Source organism: Manacus vitellinus, unplaced genomic scaffold (genome assembly GCF_001715985.3).
Source record: "Manacus vitellinus isolate BGI_N305 unplaced genomic scaffold, ASM171598v3 scaffold_17_pilon, whole genome shotgun sequence".
Lineage (NCBI taxonomy): Eukaryota > Metazoa > Chordata > Aves > Passeriformes > Pipridae > Manacus > Manacus vitellinus.
Window position 1 is genome coordinate 2,990,160 of NW_021939256.1, and position 24,762 is coordinate 3,014,921.

The 24,762-nt window shown below is 36.2% G+C and overlaps 1 protein-coding gene across 8 annotated transcripts in view; it reads left to right on the plus strand.

Moving 5' to 3' along the window:
- The window catches only part of INVS (inversin), a 95,399-nt gene that overhangs the window by 59,271 nt on the left and 11,366 nt on the right, over nucleotides 1-24,762 (plus strand). For all 8 annotated transcript variants that reach the window (XR_003915679.1, XM_029958937.1, XM_018070029.2 and 5 more), the window contains 7 exons: nucleotides 1,307-1,478; nucleotides 5,968-6,123; nucleotides 7,358-7,587; nucleotides 8,549-8,655; nucleotides 11,904-12,116; nucleotides 18,547-18,848; nucleotides 22,292-23,093. Coding sequence is in view for 7 of the 8 variants with exons in the window: in XM_029958937.1 (XP_029814797.1) it covers nucleotides 1,307-1,478; nucleotides 5,968-6,123; nucleotides 7,358-7,587; nucleotides 8,549-8,655; nucleotides 11,904-12,116; nucleotides 18,547-18,848; nucleotides 22,292-23,093 (1,982 nt within the window). In the remaining variant the exon portion in view is untranslated. The remainder of the gene's footprint in view (nucleotides 1-1,306; nucleotides 1,479-5,967; nucleotides 6,124-7,357; nucleotides 7,588-8,548; nucleotides 8,656-11,903; nucleotides 12,117-18,546; nucleotides 18,849-22,291; nucleotides 23,094-24,762) is intronic.

A 24,762-nucleotide genomic window follows, 5' to 3' on the forward strand; every position in this document is an offset into this window, starting at 1 on the left:
TTCAAACTAATCAATAGTACTTGGGTATTTAAGCACCTTTGTGATTATTAGCATTTAATTCCTTATAGACAAGAAACTCTCATCCTATCCAGAGCAGTGATAGAACTATTTTGGGGTCACATAGGGAGAGGGCTAAAATAGTGTTAATACTAAAATGTCAATGTAAAGTAAAATAACGAAACCTGCGATTTTTTCAGTTTTTATTGGCTAGCCTATCAGTGACTCTTCAGAGATTTTTTCTAGCTGTTAAACACACAGCCTTTTAAGAAATTGGGTACAAAAAGGAAAACCTTCTCCTTATTCTTTTTCTAGCACCTGTAACTTTCTCTTCCTTCCTTTCCTGTGTGACTTATTAAGAATCTAGGAGCAGGTTAAAAAAGTGGACTTGTTTACTGAGAGCTTAACACAAACACAACATTTGAAGAAATAAATGTTTTTGCTTTGATTTAAATAGAGATTTTAGTGTAACAGTTGCAAAGGAAAGTCTCAACTCAGTTGTAAAGATTTTCTTAATCTTTTCTGATTTATAATATTTAAGTAATTAGGAACCTGTTGATATTATTAAATATTACGAAATATATCTGTGTTGCCCCAAAAGTATTTTTTTTAATAGTCAAATTATTAGGGTTTGACAAAGTAAAATATTTGCATGTGCAGTTATATTTGTAATGGGAGAAAAAAATACGTTGGAAGAATATTTCAAAGGGACATTATTTTCAGGGGAGGTTCAGGTTGGACATCAGGAGGAATTTCTTCACAGAAAGGATGATTAGACATTGGAGTGTGCTGCCCAGGGACGTGGTGGAATCACCGTCCCCGGAGGTGTTTAAGGAAAGACTGGATGTGGCGCTCAGTGCCATGGTCTGGTTGACAGGGTGGTGTTTGGTGAAAAGGTTGGACTTGGATGATCTCAGAGGTCTTTTCCAACCTAAATGATTCTGTGATTTTTATCATCATTGTATTGCAGTAATGTTTTGATAAACCAGTAATATTTTTCCCATTGCTTTCTTCTCAGTGACTACAGTGTCTTTTTCTTCATTATGATGAACACATGATGTCTGACACTAAAAAGAAAAAATTATGAAATAAATGACAGTGTTAAACTCCTAGTTAAGAATGCACTATGATTATTGGTGAGGAAAAAGGTATAGCAGAAAATACAGTGCTCCTGTTGAGTTATTACTCTTTATAAACATGAAAAGGAAAAACTAAGCTTTGATTTGCTTCATAAACAGCTAAATGAGACAGTAGTTTGTTGTTATTACAGATTCCTTTAAATCTTAATTTCAACAGTATTTCTTTTCAGGAAACAGTTGAAGTATTTTTGAAACATCCTTCTGTAAAAGATGACTCAGATCTTGAGGGAAGAACATCCTTCATGTGGGCAGCTGGCAAAGGCAGTGATGATGTTATTAGGACTATGCTGACTTTAAAATTGGATATTGATATCAATATGACAGACAAATATGCTGGCACAGGTAAGATGCTTTACAGCAAAGAGCCACTGGACATTTCTGGTCAGTGTGATTTCCATCAGAAAAAACATTTTTAGAAGCTATATTAGTCTTTTCCTGGATGTGTGCTTTAATCCTGAAAATATTTCTGCATTAGTTTAATTATGTATGAGTGTCAATTCTTTGCCTTATTGTGGGAAAGAAACAAACCTTTTCTTCATGGATTGTATCAGTTAATTTGAAAAATAACAAGAAGTACTGCTATCCTGCTACCTAGATCTGGATCCTGGGAAAGGGAGAGCTGTTCTGTATTTTGAAGAATAAAATGAAATATAATTGCATAAAAAGCCCTCCCTGAAAATGCCTATTTAAATGTATTTGTCAGTAAATACATACTTTGAAACAATATAGAGCAAGCTAACCAGTGAAGTGGCTAAATTATCATCATGAAAATCATAAGTACCATAGTTGTTTGTAAAGGTAGTGTAATAAAGATTAGAGCTATTGCACTTCTGTTGTCCAAAAAGTGAGTCAAACTTGATATCCCCCAAGTTTATCACCCCATTATCTGCCCAGAGCAAAAGATAGGTATGCAGCACAGTGATTCAGGATTCAAGCATGCAAGTCATGAAATTCAAAATTTCCTGTATAATATACGAATTTATCTCATTCATGAAAAAATATAAGAATTTGTGGTATAAATATTGTACTTATGTAGTATTTTCAACAAAAACAGGATAACAATTCTGACAGGTGTCAAAGTGTTTCTGCATTATATATAGAAAAAGAGGAGACTGTGGATATATTGGGCATGAATTGGAGGGGTTTGATAGCAGGAAGCTTCAAACAGTAAGATGTGTAGGAGGAGGTCAGGAACTACCCAGTGCCACACAGAGCCAGGTCACAATGTTAGAAGCTAAGTGCAAAACTGTATACCTGTGTATAATAAGTAGTAAAATGACAGCCAAGCTCATAGTCAGACCACACATCCATGAATAATACAATAAATACAATAAATACAATAATACAATAAAGGGCATTTCTCCTATGTAATTTTAAACAGATAAGAATGTATAATTGCAATGTTTGTTTATATGAATTTTCATGTATTTGTTGACTGCATACATATGCAAACTAGCCTAAGCTGCATGGTTAGATTTAGGAAACTTACAGTGTCTCAACCAAGAAAAAAAGATATGAGTTTAACAGCTTTTCTCTTTTCAGAGTGCACTTCGAATAACATACAAATGGTAAAATAAATGTCACGTCAGGGTTGTGTGGTTCAGGATTTTTAAACGTAGATTGTACGAATATTATTTTCATATTAAAATTTGAATTTCTTTCATTTTCTTTGGTGATATGCTGGGTCTCAACAAAAAACAGAATACACTTAACATAAAATTCTATTCAAATATCTAAATTCTTGCTTTTCTTGCAATTTAGCAAACTGAAAAATAATCAGTCTTTCCAAGTTGTGGTAGTTTGTAATTTTTGAGTTTAAGAAATACTGCAACAAATGAAATATCAGTCTTCATGTTTAATGACTTTAAAAACTATATAATCTATGATTGTACTCATTTCATCTTTTATCAGTCTTACCTACATTTGCTACTTCCTGACAGTTCCCTTTTAAATACTTTACAGTACTTGTTTCAGACCTTAAGGTGGAGTAATGTAGTTACTGTGCAAACCTCCTTACAGAAGGTTTTCTTCTTTGCAGACAGTACTCACATATCGTGTTTCTGAAATTACTCAGGTCTGGATTTCATGCTTGAATAGTTCAGGTGGTTGGGCTTATTATCTTTCGGTCTTAAACCTTTTGTAGCACTGATATGTAATCACTTCTTAATCTTGATTTTGTTGTAGGGCTTTTAATCCAAGGAACTGAATGGGTTTTCCATTTACTTTAAAGTGCCATTGTGGAGAACACACGAATAGTCTTGAAGTGGGGAACTGTACTGTTTGTCGCTTGCTGTCGAGCAGCCTGAACTAAACCATTGTGCAAGCAAGTGCAGTAGCATGGGCTTTATTATAGGGAGCTGCAAACATTAAAGGAAGCGCGCCAGTAAATCACTCTCTGATTTTTTTTTACAAAGGTTCTTAATCATTCCCAGTTTTTGGTAAGGGAAAAGTAGCGTTGCATTCTGATGGGAAACTATGCACTAGTAGAAAATAGTGTACATGCCACCGTGCCTGGGATACAGTTGCTGAGGAGAGTTCAAGGTTGTGTGTTTCTGACTTTTGTGTGCGACTCAGTTAAGCTCAGTTATAATGTTGCGTTAACGCAGCCTTTTTGCATTTACTTAAAAAAGAGCAAGCTCTCCATTCAGCTTTGCTAGAACATCGAGACTCTCAGTATTGTGTAGGAGAATGACACCAAGGGAAAGGAATTTCCCTCTTCTCAGAGATCAGCGCTGCAGGAGCATTACAGGGGCAGCTTTATAGCTCTGCCGTCACTGCGCACAATGGAGAGGGCTCTGTCTGTCGGCTGAACAAAGGGCCTATTGTAACCAGCTGGCTGAAGAATCTCTTCAGTCACCGTGACTCCATCACAGAAAATTTGGCTTACAAGAAAATATTGAGCACAAAGTGCGAAACGAGATGCCTGCGTCAGAATGAGTGATAGGGGGGAAGAACCAGCCAAGCTGACACAGCAGCTCTTTTTCTATTGTATTGTTACACACACCCCATGTGTCATCTGATGGAGTGGTTTACTGCCTTTGGTTTCATAAGAAATTCAGGACGAAAACCAGAACCTAGAGTTTACTTTGAGGTCAGACCATGAAAACCAGGCCCTTCCCAATGTACGAAGCGGCAGGGATCTCATTCTTGTTGAATTTCTACTGATAGCCACCCACTCACATGGCTGCTGGAGATGCGCTTATTTTTCATGAGCTCGGTGAGCACTGCTGTGCTTTTTAGCTGCAACAGTTAAACATCAGTGTCATTCAAAAGCATGATTTCAATTACTAAGGCAGCACTTCTCATGGTGTCTCTGGCTGTGACTCCAGTGCCTCATTCATCTGTATCACAGTTCCAGTTGCTATCACTGATATTGAGACTCTGTTTTATGACAACACACTTCAGCTGGATTAGGTTCATGGACAATATGAACAACCTGAGCATTTTATTAGTACCTGTGTAACAGGTTGTGCTGGGTTACTGTTTCATAAGGTGTGCGGAGTTGGTACCACTGCTACACAGTAGCTGGCAGATACAAAAAGCCAGACTGCTTTGATATTCGGGCTGCAGTTCAAGAAGCAGTAGCTCACATTGGGCTTCATGATGTGTATTTCTGTATAATGCCTCTGCTGGATCCTGACCCTGTCTGGTTTAATATTAAACAAATACATGTAGGTACATAAAACAAGACATGTAGATACTGTTTACAGCTCCACATTTTTCTGGCTTGAGCACACTCAATTCTCACTAAGGATGAAAACCTCTGAAATTTCACAGGGAACTCACTGTATTAAATGCACATTTATGAACTGCACTCTTGTGTTTTTATTCTAAATTATTTTGGTTTTCTTCATCTGTAAAATATTCCACATGTAAGGCAGTGTGAGAATGTAGGTTGTCTGATTTGATTGCTGACTGTAGGAAATAATCCAAAGCATTTTGAATTCAAATTGTAAATAAAATCACCAGTATATGTGCCCTCCATTGGTTTGAAATCTCACTGCTCTGTGTAGTTCTCCTTTCCTTCAATAAGAATTGTGAACTGGTCAGACTGGTATTCCAACATTTTCCTCAACTCCAGCTGACAGTGCCTGCAGGATGGCAATAGCAACTCCAGTTACAAGACACCACATCTAGAACTCTGAGTTCTGAAGTATCTGAAGTAGTGTAGTTTTCATTCAACTGAACATCATAAATTGTAGAGATGAGACAAAATGCAATACCTGGTTTGTAATCTTGTTTTTTTCCTGGAGAAACCAGGAAGATGGAGATACTGTGCGTGCAAGATATGATGACCTTAGTACAAAATTTTGTGTAAAATTTTTTCCAGAAAGGCTGGGGGAGGAGCAGGAACAGCTGGGTGGTAATCTGTAGTTAGTTTTGGTTGAGACAACTTTATTTGAAAGGAAAAAAAGGTATTTTCAGAAAAGCATTGAAGAAATAATTAAAGGTTTCTTTCACTGGTGATGGGCAGTCTCAGAAATGCCACAAAACAGAGGCAGAAGTAAATAATGTAATATTCTCTTAATCAGAAGCTACTAATTTTCCACAAATCCTCAGTATAAGCCGATCTTGGTAGTGTTAAGCTTAAAATTTCCATTTGTGCAACTTAGAAACATGTTTCAGGGCTAACAGTTATCCTGCTTATGGCTTCTGTGGCAAGAAAATGTTGTTATATAATCACTTGCTAGGACTCTTCAGTTTCTTGTGGTTGAAAAGTACCTTTTCCACCAAAATGGTTGAAATGAATTTTTATTTTGACTGTTCTAATTGTGAAATTCCGAAGCTCATGGTATTGTGGTTTGTTTTTCCTACTCCTTAATTCTTCTAGCGTTACACGCCGCTGCCCTTTCTGGCCATGTCAGCACAGTGAAATTGCTGTTGGAGCACAAGGCCCAGGTAGATGCTCTGGATGTCATGAAGCACACCCCGCTTTTCCGAGCCTGTGAGATGGGACACAAAGAAGTGATACAAACACTCATTAAAGGTCAGCTCTTATGACCTTACAAACTTGTCTGGAGTTCTGGTGCTGCTTTCTGTGGGACTGGGAAATAAATAGATAGCTGAGCAAGAGGTGGGGGGAGGAAATTGCTTCCCTAAAGCGGGTTTTGTCTATAAGTACTCTTTGTGGGATAACACTAGTAAATGTAAAAGATTATCAGATTGTTGTGCAAAATAAGTGTTAAATATAAAACTTTCAAGACTGGGAGAGTTCTTTTCACAGCTCATTTCTGCTCAGGCCCTTGCAAGTACATTCTAGTCTCTCAAAGCAACACTTCCCCCCAGCAGATCATTGTTTTTCTTTCTTTTTTTTTTTCTTCATCAGAAAGACCAAATTAAACTTTCTTCACTTTTGTGAGAAAGCATTTCTAGCCTTCTTTGAAGATTTTTTGACCATTTAAATGAATCTTTATTTTTTAATGCAGATAGCTATCAAAATCCTACATCATTAATATTTTCCTCTGATTGGTTTTTAGAAGCAGTGTTTTATTTGTAGACAGAAACAGGTTTTAACAATGTACAGTGTTAGATAATTGTAAAATATCTGCTGAAGTGTAAGAAGTATGGTGAAACAACAGTGGTATCCTAGATGTGAAATTCTGTCATTTTAGCTTCCCAGAAACATCTCCCTCCTACTTCAGACATGATCCCATTTATGGACAGATGAAGTATCCAGGCTAAAAAGTTGCAAGTTTTCCATCAACCATCCTTTCTTACTGAAAAATCTGCTTCCCTTCATGATCTGCTAAGCATATTTTAACCTCCTGTGAAGCTCTTCCTCCCATTCCCTGTGCCATTGAGCTTTTGTGTGTGCAAGAACCTTGTAAACATAACCAAGTTATGTTTAGTTATATATTTTATGATATAGACAGTCATTGTTGCTGGTTGGTTCAAGCTTTTGTATTTGTGGAGTTTTATTTTTGTACAGAATTTTTACATCTTGCAAGAAGACAGAGAAATTTATTATCTGCATTAAAGAGCTTTAGCATGCTTGAATTAAGAAAAAAATTAAGACTTTTCCAAAAATTATTCTTACACTGTAAATATTTCATCTTGCCTGCATTAGAGATTTAAAAACAGATTTAACCTGAGAAATATTTGTCTAAATTACCATTTTACCAAATAAGTTCTAGTTGAACATAAACTTATTCTTTTCTTTTCTTTTCTTAGCATTCAAAAGTGTTTTCTTTTTATGCTCAAAAATATATTTGCTGTTTCAGGAGGGGCAAGAGTAGATTTGGTTGACCAAGATGGCCATTCACCTCTTCACTGGGCAGCCCTGGGAGGAAATGCTGACGTGTGCCAAATCTTGATAGAAAATAAAATCAACCCTAATGTGCAGGATTATGCAGGTAGAACACCTCTGCAGTGTGCTGCTTATGGAGGTTACATTAACTGCATGGTAGTGTTACTGGAAAACAATGCAGATCCAAATATCCAGGATAAAGAGGTATGTTGTTCTTCACTGAGGTATATAATTAACTTTAGAATAACCATACATCAAAACATATTGCTTTTCTTCAAGATCCTTCTCTTTTCTGGGACGTAGAAGCATCTTTGCTGCCTCCACTTCAAAAATCTTGTATGAAAAGTAGTATTTTAATGTGCAGCATGAACTGAAGATTTGTATTTTTCCATATCACTTTTGATTTTTCCTTATCAAAGTGTGATTATATGAGGAGTCATATTAATAATCTGATTTCTTAACTTTTGTGATTCCTTATTAACAGCTGACATAGGAATGTGATTTTATAGTCCAAAATGAGTTTCTTTAACATAGAGACAGAGCAAGCAAGAAAGTAAGGTATTGCAAGTGAGATTGCACAAGAACTGTTTCAATTACTAATCCACATAAGTATCCATATATGTATACTGTATCCAGGTGAAAAAAAAATGGAACACTGACTAGGTTATATGTTCTTTTGTGCCATTATTCAAGCAGTTCGTGAAATTAGGAGCCAGAGTAATTGTGCAACCTGTAACAGATCTCTTTCTTATATGACATAATTTCTCAGAAGTCGGTAGAACCTCATCAGTCAAAAGAGCTTCACCCAATTTGTTAAATTTTTCTGTAGTTATTCTTTGTAGGGCATAGATAATTCCAAGTAACAGAAAAGTGGTTTTCATTATGAGTTCTTTCTTTTGCAAAGAAAGCAACTCTAGAGCTAGTCTCCTAATGCTAATTTTCAGCTGCTTTAGGTGAAAAAACACTAGTGTTGTAATCTTGTTTAAAAAAAATAATAATTTTTAAGTGCTGTATTCTTCTTATTTTAATAAAGAAGTTTATTTAGAACTAGTTTGTCCTTCATGTCCAGAAAAGCATTGAATTACACTGTGATTTACGACTTTCATTGTGGCGTGATAGAGTTTGGGGATAATGCTTATTTTTGTTCTGTTTCTATTGTTTACAGGGAAGAACTGCCTTGCACTGGCTCTGTAACAATGGCTACCTTGATGCTATAAAGTTGCTGCTCGGTTTTGATGCCTTTCCTAACCATATGGAGAACAGCGAGGAGAGGTATTGCTTGTCTCAATGTGTTATTTTGTAATTTAGCAGAAGTGCTTCCTATTATTTAAATGTTAAGTGTTCAGATATTGCAAGAGAATCCTAATCTGGCATCTAAAAGGAGTCCTGTAATCTTGCACTTCAGTGTCAGCTGCTTTTCTAATGTGAAATTTCTCTCCTTTAACTAAGACATTGCAACTTCAGCTATTTATACTTTTGAACCTTGAACTTAGAGATTTCTGCAAGTATTTACTCACTCTAGTCTTGTTTGATATATTGAAGATCTTTCTCATTTATATGAAGTTCATAATAGGTATGTACAGACAAAGGATGAAAAGGCATTTCTGCTGCTGTTGGAGGAGACTGGAATTTTTCTTTTCTATTTGGTAGGAATTCAGTGAGAAGAAAGAAAATGGGAGAAATGTAATGTTATGTTTTAAAATAGTGATTACAAAGTACCTGGTGGCTAACTGTATTCTAAAGGCCTAGTTTAAAAAAAAAAAAGTCTCCTATAATCATAAAGAGACAGCACATTTGCATCTCTTTTCTTTGTCTTTCATTGACATATAAATAATAGTTTTTTAAAAGTGATTTGGGCTGTGGAGTTCAAATTAGTCACCTGACCGTGAAGATAATTACTATTAGCAGAAATATATAATGCCTTTTTTTAGAGTAGATGACCTCCTCATAATTATAAATAAAACTATGAACAGTATGCCATATAAATTTGAATATTTCAACATTTTAAATAACTTAAGGAGTTTGAAACCCCGTATTTCAGTGCTAAATTTAATACTTCCATACTTATCCCAGTTTTTAGTTGCTTTCTTCTCCCATCATTTCTCTTTTATTCTCTACTCTAAAACACTCAGATTTCTCTTCCCTTCTTGTTCTTATTTTTTATTGAGAAACAGAAATGAAAGTATAACTAGTTCCTAATTAAGTAGTGCCAGTGCTCTCTTTAGTAATTTTTTTATAGAAAATTAAATAAACATTTGTAATTAAATTACTCCTAAAAAGTGAGATTAAAAGCCACTATTTTGCCAGAAAGGAGGCTGCTGTTATCTTTACTCTGTAGAAATATACTAATGATGCTCAAATGTCAAGAAAAGACCTTAGCTGTGGTTTACCACATTCAGATAGTTATTTTTGTTTTCCTTCTGGCATTAATATATGTTCGTATGTATAAACCTAGATTACTCAAAATATAACTAGCAGTATTCCAAATCTCTGCCATTGAGCACTAGTTCATGTGCAGAACAAAAGAGATCCCCAGTATTTCTAGATGAATCAATCTTTAAATATAATTCTGCTAAAGTATATATAGTATATCAAAATTGCACAATTGTATCTTGATACATATCTACAAATCTGGTTTTACTGTTGAGGGATTGGAAGTTTGGAAAGTAGAAAAATCAAGTTGAGTGTTATGAGAGAGAGTAAAAATAACCTCAGGGATATGGTTCATCTGTTATTGGATGAAATTGTTTTTTAATCAGTAACAATTTCACCAAATAGTAATTTTTTTCCCAATATATCTAAAATCAGAGGCTTCCCGTCTTTACTTTCTTAGAGTCCAATATGAGATACCAGTTAAAAATTCAAACATAATGGTTCAAGCTAATTAGATTAGTAAAAGATGAAGCTGAGATTGCATCTAGGATTTTAAGCTGCCCATTTGCTTGCCAGATACGTGATCAAGTGCTGGTCTGGAGGGTGCTGGGTTTGTTGTTCTTCGCAAATTTAATTTGTAACTCAATTTCCCATCCTGGGTGCATCATGTGATGCAAGGCTAGCTGCTGTTTGACCGCCTTCATGCTAAAATTCCTTATAACAGCTGATGGCTGATGTCTTCTTCATGTGTTTTCTTGTGAAGCCAGCTGGATTTGAAAGCTATCTGTTTTAGATAGAATCAGTGGAGAAGAAAATTTATAACAGGCTTTGAACTGACACTACAGAGAAGTGTATGTAAACAGCCTTGAATGGGTAGTGTCCAGTCATACAAATCCCTATTCAGATTTGATTTGAGCGATTTTTTTACTTTCAAAGGTAACTCTAATGGAGTTATAGAATCTATGTTTAAAAATATGGGTCCTCATGACTGGGACCTGTAATAGAATACATTGTCTTGGTAGACACATGGTAGTAGCATAAAGTTTGCTTTAGTGTCTCTTGTGTCTTTAAAATATTCAAAATTACGTATACTTTAAAAATGTATTTTACTGGAATTACGTTCTTTCTGAAGTTCCCATTTCTGGGTTATCAAAAATCTGTATCTCTTTAAATGCTACCAGCAACAGACCTTGACATACAAATTTTCATGTTATGTCATTGTCTTTATTCCTGCAGACACTTCAGTTCAGATACTGTTAATCCTTCCATCAAATCATTGCTGTGTGGCAAGTCCAATTGTGCTTTCTGTCTGTTTTTCTTTGCTTACCAGCACTGCGTCCTAGCAAGTTACCATCAAGAAGAGCCCTAATTTTCACAATCACATACATTGACACTGGTTATTTGATAGTCTTATGTTATATGGTCTTGATTATGGTCTGTGACTAATAATTTTCAGTCACTAAATGTCTCTGCCTAATGTTTCAGTGTTGGTGAGGGAGATATGTAAATTTTGATCCTGCATTGACAATGAGAAATTTGGGAATTATTTTTAAAAGGGGTTAGGTGGCTTTAAAACCCAAAGAATTTAATATTTTTAACATCTGTATCTATTTGGAAACAGACTTTAATCTTCCTAGTACTTTAAAAAAGGATATTATCCCTTGATACTGATCTAAACCTGCTGCTTGGTCAGTCATACTGTCCTCAGTTGTTGTTATAGAAGCTAAGACATATTTGACAGTAAGTCTCCAGAACTTAAATTCATATGGAAATAGCACAAAAATGTTTTAACTTTTTTGTTTAGATTTCTATATGAAAACCTCAATAATACCTTTTAAAGATCACTTGACTAAAGCAGTTAATTCTGTGGATGGGGTTTTGGGAGATTTTTACCAAACACTTCATATAGTCTGGTCCCTCCCACATTTCCATATGAGGAGAATAAAATAAGTCTTAAACATAATCACAATGTGTAGAATCAATAGGATGGGAAAACAATACTTAAAAATTAGTAAAACAGCGTACTGAAAGCAGTGTTTAATCTCTCTTCATACTAGAACTTGCCTTAATATGGAATGAGGGTGAAATAAATGCACATTATAGTTAGAATCAGTAATAATTGTTGTGATTTGTTTGGATTTTTTTAGGTATACTCCACTTGATTATGCCTTGCTTGGGGAACACCATGAAGTGATTCAGTTCATGTTAGAGCATGGGGCTCTGTCTATAGCTGCCATTCAGGATATTGCTGCTTTCAAAATCCAGGCTGTCTACAAAGGATACAAAGTTAGAAAGGCTTTTCAAGAGAGGAAGAATCTCCTAATGAAACATGAACAGCTGAGAAAAGATGCTGCTGCCAAGTAAGTCTGAGACTTGAAATCTTCTCCAGCAAATGGACATTTGTCATAAGTTTGTATTCATCAATGTATGATTTTATTTGTTATTCATCATCATTTATTGTTCTTCTTAGTAAAATTCGTGAAACCAAAGGAAGCTTATAACTCCCATATACCTATAGATAGACGGAATTTATTTTCCATATAATCCCAATTTGAATAATGAGCTTTATATAGTATACAAGAGAAAGGCAAAATACCAAAATCTGAGAAACTAGCATGTTTCCATGAATCTTTGCCTGATACTGTGTATGATGATTAAAAGGCTTGGAAAAAATTTATCACATTAATGTAATGGAAGTAATTATTGACCTATCAAGTCTTGTTATCAGTTATGAAAAGTAATGAATACATAGTTGAAGGAAAAGAAAAAACAAACGAGGGAAAGCCTGGTTTGGTAAGGCTTAACTTAATGTTTCACAGGAGAGGTTGTGCTTTTCTAGCAAACCAAAATCCTGTATTTATTTGCAATTTCAGTTTTGGCAGTATACATTCTCTGCATTTATGTTTTCTGGTCTTGAATTAGAATTCCTATGAATTGGTTATAGTGGATTATAGATAACTAACATATGCAATTCAAATAGTTATCAGCAAGATGTGTAGATTCTGCCTAAGTTTCTACCCTGCTTAAAGGAGGTAAGGATAGCAAAGTAGTGAAATTAAAAAGTCAGAAGGTACATAAATGCTTTGTTTCCTTGACCTTTATCCTTAAGATTCATAGTATGAAATAAAACAAATTAGCACCTTGTTTCTCTTGAAGAAATCTGATTCTGGGATGAAAAAAGTAACAGTCTGAAAAGATTTCTGCATGATTTTGTAGTATTATTTCTGTAAAGAGAGGTCATATGAAAAAGCCACACAACATAATTATTGCACTTAGAGGTATTTTTGCTGGATCTGTGTATCACAGACAAATTCAACTGCAGTCCATTCTATCAGATTTGGTAGTTTGATGTTCTGCATAACTGACCAGTGTGACCTTCACTGGGTTTGATTGCTGCTATACTATACTGGATAACAATTGTTATTTCCCAGTAAGAACCAAAGCTAGAAGTATCAGATAACTGATCTCTTGCTCACATCTTTAGATCCTGAAGTTGTAACATGTAGCCCTCCTACTATTTGCCTTTTCCGCTGAAGTCAGTAGAAGTCAAAACCATGCATGGAGAAGCTGCCTTTGAAAGTATACCAAATATTTTATGTATTTCTTTTTAATGTGGAGACCTCTGTGTATTTCTGTGTGGTCACAACTGACTTTACCAAATGAGATAGTTTTATCCTTTGTGATGACAGTCAATTTTAGAAGAATCTATGATACCCCATCTAGAAGATTAAATGGAAAAGAATTGCCTCATGGAAATTTGGGGGTATTTTTGTAATAGTTTTCCTTTGTGGGTTTCTGATGTACTTTCTGAGACTTACTTAGCTCTTGTTGATTTGTTTGAAAACAATAGAATCAAAGTCTGTGTATCAAATACCATAAAAACAGAATTACAATACAACTGGAGTGTACAAGCAAATCAGGTTGTCACATCACAAATTTTATTTAATTGCAATTTTATGATCTGTAATAAACTGAAGGGGACATTATATTGTCATCATTCTGTGTACCCATCTGTGCATTCCACAGCTGAAATTGGACAGGGTGTTGCTGCATACAAAAAAAACTAATATCCCTACTGATGTTTAAAAATCTACTCTCCAGATAAAAGTAGTCATTATGTGGCAATCCAGAATGATGGTGAACTCCTAGATTGAACACCACCCCCCCACCACTATTTCAGTGTATGTATTTAAAACTTGCTTTTTAATATGTTGTTTTAAAGGGTCTCACGAAGATAAATCACTTCTAAATCTCCATGATTTAATTAACTTGTTCTTTTTTTTCCTTTTTTGCCCTAACTAAAAGTCAACCAGCATCTTGTACCTGTATTATTTTCTGGTGAAGTTACATTCACTGTATTCAAAGCCTGTGAATTATTTCTATACAAACATTTTCTCCCATGTTCTCTTGTATATCAAAGAAATGGTAATTTATAAAATGAAGATTGATGCAGACAAATCCAACATGCACACTATTATACCATTGAGCAAAGAGACATATCAGGAGACCAATTTGGGTTAGCAGGGAAGCCATGGCAGAGGTCAAATGCAAAAAGGCAGTATACAGGAGGTAGAAGTAGGGACAGACTGCAAAGGAAGAGTGTAAAAACATTGCTTTGGCATGTAGAGATGGTACCATGAACACCAGAACTCAAATGGAGTTGAGGTTTTAAAGGGATGTTGCAGGTAACAAGGTGGGTTTCTGCTTCTACATTAATAGGAGTAGTAATACATTACTACAAGGTTGAGCGAGGAATATGTGGGGCTGTTGCCAAATGGTGCATTTAGTGACAACAGGCCCAGGTGTGGCAGAAGTGCTCAATGCCACCTTCTGCTCAGTCTTCCAGAAGAAGCTCTCCCAGGCCTTTTTTCTTAGAGAAGTGTTTCAAGGAGGAGGAGAACTACTAACTGTGAATGAGGATTAAGTCAGGGGTGGCTTGAGAGAACTCAGCCCAGACAAGTCCATGGGACCAGATTGGCTGCATCCAAGGGTGGAGAAAGAACTGATGCCCTTCAAAGGCCACTTTCCAATATCTTTGAAAGACCACAGAGACTAGGGAAGGTCCCCTGTGATTGGAGGAAAGCAAATGTTGTACCCAGCTTTAAAAAGGGCCAGAAGAACAATCTGTGAAACTGTATTCTGGTTAGTATCACTTTGGTCCCTGAGAAAGACGGGCACTCACTTGTCCACTTTCCCATTCAGCTTCTCAGAATGAGCTCCTGATACCTTGTTTCTGGTTTTCATTCTGACCAGTTAAAGAAAACTGATTGAGGGTGGATGTGGATGTGGATGTGAAAGGGAAATGGATGGAACTGGGTAAGAGAAAGTAACTAGTAATATTTAGGAAAAGAAGAACAGTAAGAAAATAAACAGTTCAATGACACAGTCTTCAGAAAGATTTTGAAAAGCACCAAGAGACTGCAAGTAGATTATGAGGTTTTTCAAAAAACTAGTTATAAGGCCTGAATGTTGAGAAAAAAAGGGGAGTGTAGCAACAGAGAAACTAATGAGCTCTTCAGCGACCTGAAAATTGAAAGCACGCAGGGGAAATTTGGTGTAATTACTAAAATTGAGGGTAATAAGAAATACAATTATAAAGTTAAACAAGCTGAGGTGCAAAGTAAAAAGAACTGGCAAGGGATGTGACGTATCACAATAAACCATTGTAAACATACTCATGGTAAAAGGAAGAGTAAAGAAAGAGTTGGCCTGCAAGTGATGCTAAGAAGGCTGAAGTATTTCATGTCTTTTGGGGTTTTTTGTTCTGTTTTTTTTTTAATTCAAAAGAATTGATATCAAACCAACTCAATTTTTGTTTGTGTCAGAATAACAAGTTTTGTGGCCATGAAGAAACTGTAGCTGTCATTCAGACTTGCCTTAAGTTTTCATACTTTCTTATGGAAAATTTCTCATTTCTCTCCTTTAAACTGGAAGTGTATATTGATGAGAATTTCAGGTATATCCATCATGAATCTAAATTTTCATTTAAAAAGTAAAATGTTAAATCTGGGAATAGCACCGAGTTGCAGAAGACTGTAAGCACATTGAAGACTAAATTTGAAATCAGAATGGTGTTAAAATACATATGAGAAGAAAAAATAAATAGTCAGGGAAGGACAAATAGACTGCTCTACGCATTTGACTACCAGTCAACACAGAAATGCTGGACAGAAATTAACAGTTGTCTTATCATTTTTATTATCTCTTTAAAAGGCTGCAGTAGCTCAGAAGCTGAACATGTCATGAGTCAGAAGTGTCATGCTTTTAAAAACCATCATCATGCTAGATTGTATAGCAGGGGGTGGCTGTTTACACAGCATGAAATACAACTCCTCTTACTCCAGATAAAGCTTCACCAGTAGTAGAATCATACCAGGAGATCCATTTTCAGTTGAAATTTTTTAAGTAACTTTTTTTTTTTTTGCAAGCATAAATTTGAAAATGCTGTCCAGGTATATGTACACGTTCTAAATTTAAAACATCATCCAATGAGTAGATAAAAAAGTAAAGTGTTCTTAACAAAATAGAAAAGGTTGAATTCACATGAGCAGGATCAAAAATTCAAAGAGTCTCTGTGTCTTCAGTAATATGTAAGGCTGAAACTGTTCCTTACCATCTGCTAAAGGCTCAGTTTTCATTCTTTCACTTTTGCAACAAAATACAAATTTATGGCCATTCTGGACAAAATTCTATTGCATTTACAGTGGAAAATATTGACTTGCCAGCTCTGCTACCACTGCTGAGCTGTAGATGTCTAACTTTAGAGCCCAAATTTGGATCCTGCTGAGTCGTCAGAAACCTCCTGAGAATGACTGAGAGCCCTTAGGTTAGGAACTTGTCTACTTCCTTTACTTGCTCATGAAACCTAGTCTGTCAACTTAGACAACAATAAAACTTGAAAATTTTAATTTCAAATATATCCCTCATTGTAATACAAACTGAATTTCTGATAAAATAAAGCAAAACACAAGGGGAGGCTCTTTTGTATTCAGGAGTCTGTTAATCATCTAAGGTCTGCTGTGACAATTAGGATGATGGTCTATGAATAGGAAGCTTTGAAATCCCTTCCCTTTATTATTTCTTCAGTTTAATCTGAAAAGTTTTAGCACACAAGCAAAAGCTCTTTAAAAAAAAATCCCCTTTTACTTCTGAGTTTCTGGTCCTGTGTCATTTCCATAGCACTTGGTTGTTTTGAGTTGACCTGCTCATCAAAGGCATGCAGGCCACTCTGGCTTGATTGTGTATCATACAACCCATCTCACATTTCCTTTCCTAATACCCTGAATGGAGGACATTGGTAATAGGCTGCTTAATTCTTGTGAAGAAAAGAAAATTACTATTCTGTGAATAGTAAGATCTGATTTATCAGCTCAAATGGCTCAGTAATGGCAGCGAGATCTATACTGTACACAAACCCAACATCCCCATATCGTCCGGTTGTGGAATGCCAATATTGTCCAAAACTAGCCCCTTTTTTTTTTCCATGCCAGAGGGAATACTGAACCTCAGGCTGCTAGGAGTGTATCCTTTTAGATCAATTAGCAGCTTTTCAGGTGCAAAGTTCAATCAGCTTCTTCTGCGGAGCATACTTGATAAGATAGCACTGACAGATAAAGTTAAGTCTTCTCCCTGGCAGCTCACACTGCGGTGACACGTGCTGGCATTGATGCGGCTCGTGGGAACTGGGGCTGGCACGCTGCATAACTAACCTGTCATACGCCGTGCCGAGAGATAATGTGGCAACAGTCTGCAAACTGTGTTGGAGCATTGGAAGCAAGTTAAAATATAGGGCAGCTACATGATACGACATTTACCGCCTGTCCGTTCCAACAGGAGAAGTGTCACTTCATTTAGCAACCAGTGCTTAATTTATAAAAACAAATTCACTGGTAGGTAGGTGTGTAACATTTGCTATGTGCTACTGGGTTTATCCTGCTTGGTAGGAAAAAAGAATTTAAAAGATGAAGTTCAATGATAACCCACCTTTCAAAACAGGCTGCAAAATTTTATTCAACAGATGCATCTTTCGTTACTTTGTTCAGAATTCTATGTTATGTCTACACTATTTAAGAGAGACATGACTTCTTTCATTTTTGAAATCCAAATGTCATAAATGTAATGGCATACTATATGCACACAAGTTATTAATTCAGATCTCATATTTCCAATGTTTATAATTTGTATGGCATATGTTTATGTAAAATAAATTAATTATCTACCAATGATAAATATATAGGAGCAAGTTAGTACCAGTAGCTAGTTGGAAGTTTGTTTATAATTGTCTGTATTAATTATGACACAGTTAAGTATGACAAAATAATTTTCAAAGAGATTATGTCTTTTACTAAAGTTTTTTGATTTTCAAGTATAGTGCATTACTTTACTACTTATTTGAAAACTTTGTTCATTCCTAATTAAAAACATAGTTATTAGTATAATAACTATTTTCAAAATCCTACTTTTAATTTTTGTATATTTATAAAACCCCCTATATTTAATTGTTTTTAACAATTGAGTGTTTTAAAATCAGTTAAAACCACTGCAAACTGAATGGGGCGATGACTGACAAGAACTTAACCTTCATTAGGCTTTAGCTGCAAGTCCATTGTTGCTTTGGATCAACCCAAGACATTTCAGTGCAATAGGTGTCCTTTTCTCATGAAAAAGATGTTACAGCCAAGGTTTTATTGTGGCATTGTCAGATTTTTAGAGAGGAACGTGTTTAAGTTAGATACATGCTTACAAGATTTTGTCTTTGAAATTCTTATGGTAATTCTTCTATAATTGCAGGAAACGTGAAGAGGAAAGTAAGAGAAAAGAAGCCAAGCTACAGAAAGGGGTGCAGAACGTGGAACAAAGCAAGTTTCGAGCACAACAGAGTCCTGCAAATCGAGAGAAGGCCACCAGTGTCCCACAGTTACCCAGTAAACCATCTGATACACAGAGTAAGAGACTTCTGCCCCTCAACGCTTCACAAATTCAACCAGGGAGAAACAGCAGAGGTTCACCTAAAGCTTGTCACAACAAAGGGACCTCAAAGGAGAGTTGCTTACCAGCGGAGCCTCAGAGTGAAGGTCATAAAATCAGCCAAGGTTTGTGAACTTTTTATAGTTGTCCTGGTTATCTGGTTTGTACAAGTCTGGGGGTGTTTTATATATAGGACCTGTATGGTCTCTCTATCATTTCTTATTCTTAAGTAATTCATGCAGGATAGAATTAGATACAGATTCTTTTACTCTGTGTGAAGTAGTCAAAAACACCAGCATATACAATGTCTATAAAAATACCTAAAATATGTGAGAACAGGTTGTTGGCAGTTCTATTGGTTACACTCTTTGGAGAAAATAAGATTGAAGATATTTGACATATCTGTGGTATACTTGAAGAATGTTAATGAAGAAATGGTAACTTTTGGTTTTAAACAAGGTTAAAATAAGGATAAAATTGTTCTAAGTGACATTTCTAGTACACATGGGGAGCTGTTCAGTCAACTTCATTTTCCATGACTGGGTTCTCCTGTGATTTGTCTCTGAAGTCCTCTTGTTGAGAACACTCAAGGATACTTTTTGAGAAGTGAGAATTTAGAAATTGTACTCTGAAACATTGTGTCAAAACTCTTTCTGTTACTTTTCTTGCCCTGCTGTACTCTTTTTTTCTATCTGTAAATGCATCATCAGTTCATCATAATTTCTTGACCACTTCTTATTAGTTTTTTGAGATACACATCTTAATAACATTTCAGTCAGTTCTGACTTCAGCCAGTTACAGTAGCCTATAGCTCAAATATTTCAAAACTGGTAATGTTAAAGCATCTTTGTTATCATTAGAAGCAAAAATTGGAAAAGTAGTTTATTCAAGGTAAGTTGCTAGAACTCCTCAGGTGTAAAATTGCTGCTATTCCCTCTGGAAGTTCTGCTAATCAGAACAGTATAATAATCCAGAAGAAAAGAAAGTGAAAGAGCCTTTTCTACTGAATCATTTTGCCTGGATTTCTTTAGCTTGTACATGGAAATACATTGGTAAACAGAATACTTAACTATACTGTTATAGTAAAAGCAGACATATCTTAGCCTAACATACACTATGATAGCTAAGTAATGATAAATAGGTGTTAAAAATCCTAGCAAGCTTTACCAGCATGTGCATTAACTTTATATTAGTGAAAATATTCATCTGGCAAAGTAAAACACATAAGAATAATCAGAAACAGTGGTTTCCAAATGAAAAATGAATAATTGTATTGAACATAATGAGGAAAAATTGATAAGCATGAAAAAAAGGGAAAGGAAAAATAAAGATGTGGGGAGGATTACAACAGTGAAGGGGTGAGAAGAAAAGGAGAAAGCCAAAGAAATGATAAAACAGGAACAATCAGCCTTTTCTTTTACTGACTCCACTATCCATTTTTAGTCAAAATCTACCATTGGTTATGACAATGGAAACTGCATTGCATTAGTCAGACTTCCACTGTTTCTTGGAACAAATATAATGATTTTGCACTGAAACAGTAACCTAAGGAAGTAGGTAGTAGGCAGTCCATGGGAAACATGGGATATAAATTGACTGCACAGATCAGGACTGAATTTGTGAAATTTACTGCAGAGGATTCTAGTATTAATATACTTATATTTGAAAAAATACATTAATGTTCAGTTTTCTACATTGCCCTTCACAGGAAGCTAGGGAATTCAACCTAGCAACAAATGCCAGCAGCTTGGACTACTGATTGAAGGCTTCCCTGAAGTTGGATATTTCCTGATGTAGCTATGCCAGAATAATTTTTCTATGTTGATGGTTCTACAAGTAAAATTTTAAAACCATGTAGGCTATTGCCTAAATGTTTTTCTTGCTCTTCAGTATATCTTTAAAAGCAGAATATAATTTCTGCAAAAGATAGAATTTCAAATAGAAAATTCCCTGCTATTGTTGATCATCTTTCTTTACCATGAGTGTTGAACATGAAGAGAATAAAAGTCTTTACTCAAGGTTCTTCTGAAAATCTGTAACGTGTACTTCTTGCTATGGTGAGACTGGTTTACCTTCAGAGATTGTAAAGAAAGCCCCCTTTTGCCCAATCCAAACAGTGTTTGAAATAGTGCTATGTCACTTTTAGTTATGCATTCTCCTTTTGTTATTGAAATGATATCAGGAAAGTTGATGCAGCAAGGATCAAATCATGGAGTTCTATAATGGGTTCTCATTAGGTGTTTTAATCAATCCTCTTGTGACCAAAACTTTAATGGACTTCATTGGTCATTTTATTGGAATTAAATGTAAATTTAGACCCTTTGGGCTGTGAAAAATGTGATTTAGTTGGTGGGTCTTTTCTGATCTGCTTTCCACAGATAAATCCTCCTTCCTATGTATGTTATTTCACTTGCCTTAACTGTGGTATAAACAGATAAGTTTGGGGTTTGTGCTCTGTACTTGTTATTGCTTGGTCTTCCTAAGAAAGTTTATTTCACTGTCAAAAGACAAGCTAGAATAGTTAAATCATGGAGTTTTTTCCATTATCCAGATACCCAGTTGTTCAGATGGGGAAGTTTTGTGCCTACGAATGTCTTACAGTTAAGTAAGGCATGCTGCATGTGCAAACCAGGGGGTAGGTTTTGGAGAGTTCAGAATGAATCTGTTCAGTGAGCAATACTCAGTTATCCAGTCAAGAGCATCCTGTAAAGGTATTACAATGAGGGTAAATATAGCATGGTTTCACCAGGGTTTGGATGATCCAGAAGATTTTCTGTAATTCCAGTGTATCAAAGATCTCTTTCTTTACTTTTTCTCCTCCTACCTACCCTGTAACATCCTGTCTATTTTCTATATTTCATCCTGTCTGGTCTATTTCCTCATTCTTCTGTTAAGTTTCCAAACAGAATGGAAGGTGGATGGATGATGGGAGATTTTCAGTTTTGCACTCCACTGTGGCTTCTGAGTCATCCTCACAATAGTGTTTAGAAGCAGTTATCACATAGCAGCAAGGGAGGAATGGGAAGGACTTCACAGTTTCATTCAGCATGTCAAGGGAAGTACTGAGAAACCAAGGGCTTTGGGTAGGTTCCCTGGATCAGTGGGTTATCCTGTGTGTCACTGTGTGCCAGGATACAGGGTGGCTAGGGCAGGAATTTAGCAAAAAAGCTTGAAACAGTGACGGTCACTTATGGCATTCCAGGTACTGGGAATGAGCAGCTGAGTTCATGGGGCTGCATTCCTGTGTCACATGGTAAGCTGGTTTCTTGGGAGAACACCTGTACAATCAGGTTGGTGAAGAAATAGTTTCTTCCTGTGAGCTTTTTTTTAACTCCAATGTAATGTGAGTAAGAAAATAGTTTCTAAACAGTAAGCAAATAAAGAAGTTTGGGACTCTACTCTTACATACAATCATGTCCTCTTTTGATTCTTTCTGCTTACTTTTTCTTTCTTCATTTAAGTAAATTCTAGTGTGTCTCAAAGGTAACTGAGCAAAAAAAGATAGAGAACTAAACTATGTTTTGCTGGATCAGAGACTAAAAGTTGACTTCCATTTCTCTGTCCAAAGATTCATCGAGGAAACATATCAAAAGCAAGTCAAGTTGTGTCCATTTCCATTGTGACAAAGCAAAAGAGGGAGCAAAAGTTGAAGTGAAACATCAGGTTGCAGCTGCTACAGATCTGAATGGAGAAAAGCACAAGGAGCACACTGTTGATGCCACAGTGCCCCGGAGGAGCAGAAGGCTTACTACTTCTACTTGTAGGACTGCTAGTGTTGGGGAAAAATTAAGGGATCCAAGTCAGCCTTCATCTGGCAAGAGGGACCATTGTGAGGGAACGGCTGCATTCTTCTGCAATGTCAGTTGTGCTGGTGGGGCTGTGAGAAACTCAAAACAGTGTGAAGCTTCTTCCAAAGGCAAAAGACATCGGGAGAAGTCCAGAAGTAAAGAGGTAAATGATAAGCGATGTTCACCAGCTGGTTCTAGTAGACCAGGAAGTGCCAAAACAGTATTTGTAAACAGCAGAAATGACAGCACACATGCTGTGGAACGAACTGACAAAGTGGAAAATAACGAATTAGCAAAAAAGGCTTCCCCATTATTGTGTGCTGGGGCAGAACCTACCGGAACTGTGCCAAGAAACCCAGTAGCATGTTCTGCTCCTGCTGACAGTTTAAACTTGGAAAAAACAGATGTAATTGGATCCAGGAACACAGATGATCAATTATGTTCTGTCGCATGGCAAAGTACAAATATTGAACTAATCCCTTTAGAGATTCGAATGCAGATCATAGAAAAAGAAAGAAAAAGAAAAGAGCTATTTCGAAAGAAGAACTATGCTGCTACAGTCATACAGAGGTCATGGAGAAGGTAAGACTACTGTTTCAGTAGTTAGAGAACAGTGAGATATGCGTAGATGTAAATTAAATTAAGATGGTTGGCAATGTGCTTTATTTGGTCCTTTTGCTTACAATGTTGCTAGTGCTAAATGAGGCATTTAATAATCCTTCACCAAACAAGGGGAAGCGAATTCCAGTCACCTAGAATTACATTAGTAAGTTCATAGAAAATGCAAGGTAAGTTATGACTTTTAATAATTGGAAAAGGTATTAAACTTGTTTCAAGCGCTGATATTATAATTTCTTCCTGGAGTTCACTGCCGTTGTGTTCATTAGCAAAGTTACACGTGTAAGGATACAGGGTTTTTCCCGAAAAGGTTTTTGTAACCAGACCCTTTACCACCAGTTACTGACACACAGGTACTCTGATCTGACTTTTAACTGGATAACCAAACCACAGGATGTTTGGAAGCTTTGAACATTCATTGCCAAAACTTGATGCTAGCTTCAGTACCTTGATTAAGCAGGAACAACTGCTGTACAGAAGAGGCAGACAGGAGAGAGTGAGATATCCCAGTGTTTGCTTTCCACAGCATTAGCCTGCTTTCATGAATGCATGAGTTTCAACCTGAGAAATACAGTCATTGTTAAAGTACTCCTTAATATTTAATTTCTTAAAGTGCTCCTTATTATTTAATTTCTTATCAAAATAGTCAGGAAGAGCATGGCAGCTGTAGGTGAAGCATATAATATGTACATAATTTTTATTTCCTGTTTTTATTGAAACTTTCTTCAGTGTTTATTGGATGCAGAAAACTATAAATTGCTGATGTTTACTAATATTCTTTCCAGATCACTGACTAGTTTAACTGTTTCTTATATGCTGTAATATTTCTTAGTATTCAATTAAAGAAAAAATAACAGGCAAGTTCCTTTCAGAGCTTAATTGTCACACCCTATGGTGTAGTTCAGTAGTGATGCAAAAATTGTTCCCCCAACCAAACTGTATCAAAGGGACTACCTGTGGGATGTCTGGGAGCATACAGTGGTAGTAACATCTTTTATCCTAGTCCCTGGGAAACCTGCAAGTTTCCTGCCAACAGCAGAATCAGGACTTAATGCCCAACTGCCTGCAGAATGAATGGTGATTACTGGTAGATCTCCCTTCTTCTGGGTCATGCTGGAAGCTTTGATTCACTGGTGGAGGAATTCAGAGGGGCAGTTTCTTTGCCCTGCTGTGCCAGGAGCAGAGTACTAGCTGTCTTCCCAGCTCAGGACAGCCTCTGCATCCAACCCACTCTGCCACAGCGTGGAGCAGAAGGGAAGCACTCAGCCGCTGAAGCATCAAGGTCTCCTTTCTTTGTCACCGCAGCCTGGGCTGTTCAGCCACTCAGTGGCGTGTCCTCTGGGCCTCATCAAGCAGGGCCAGGACAAAAGATCTTTTTTTTGCCAAGTACTGTGTAGCTCTGAAAAGCTATAAAAGAATCATGGGATTGTGCTGCCTGCTTTCAGTAGTGCTTCCAGGCTTAAAATTTCTAATTTTGCAAGGTGAAGCATTACCTGTGTTTTCTTATTGTAAAAAACACCAGGGAGGGAAGAGACTAACATTGCCAGTTGCTTGTTTGTGGAGTTTTGAGGACTGGTATCTCTCCCATTGCTTTTTCCAGTTAACTTGCAAAGGCTGAAGAAGTCTTGTCTTT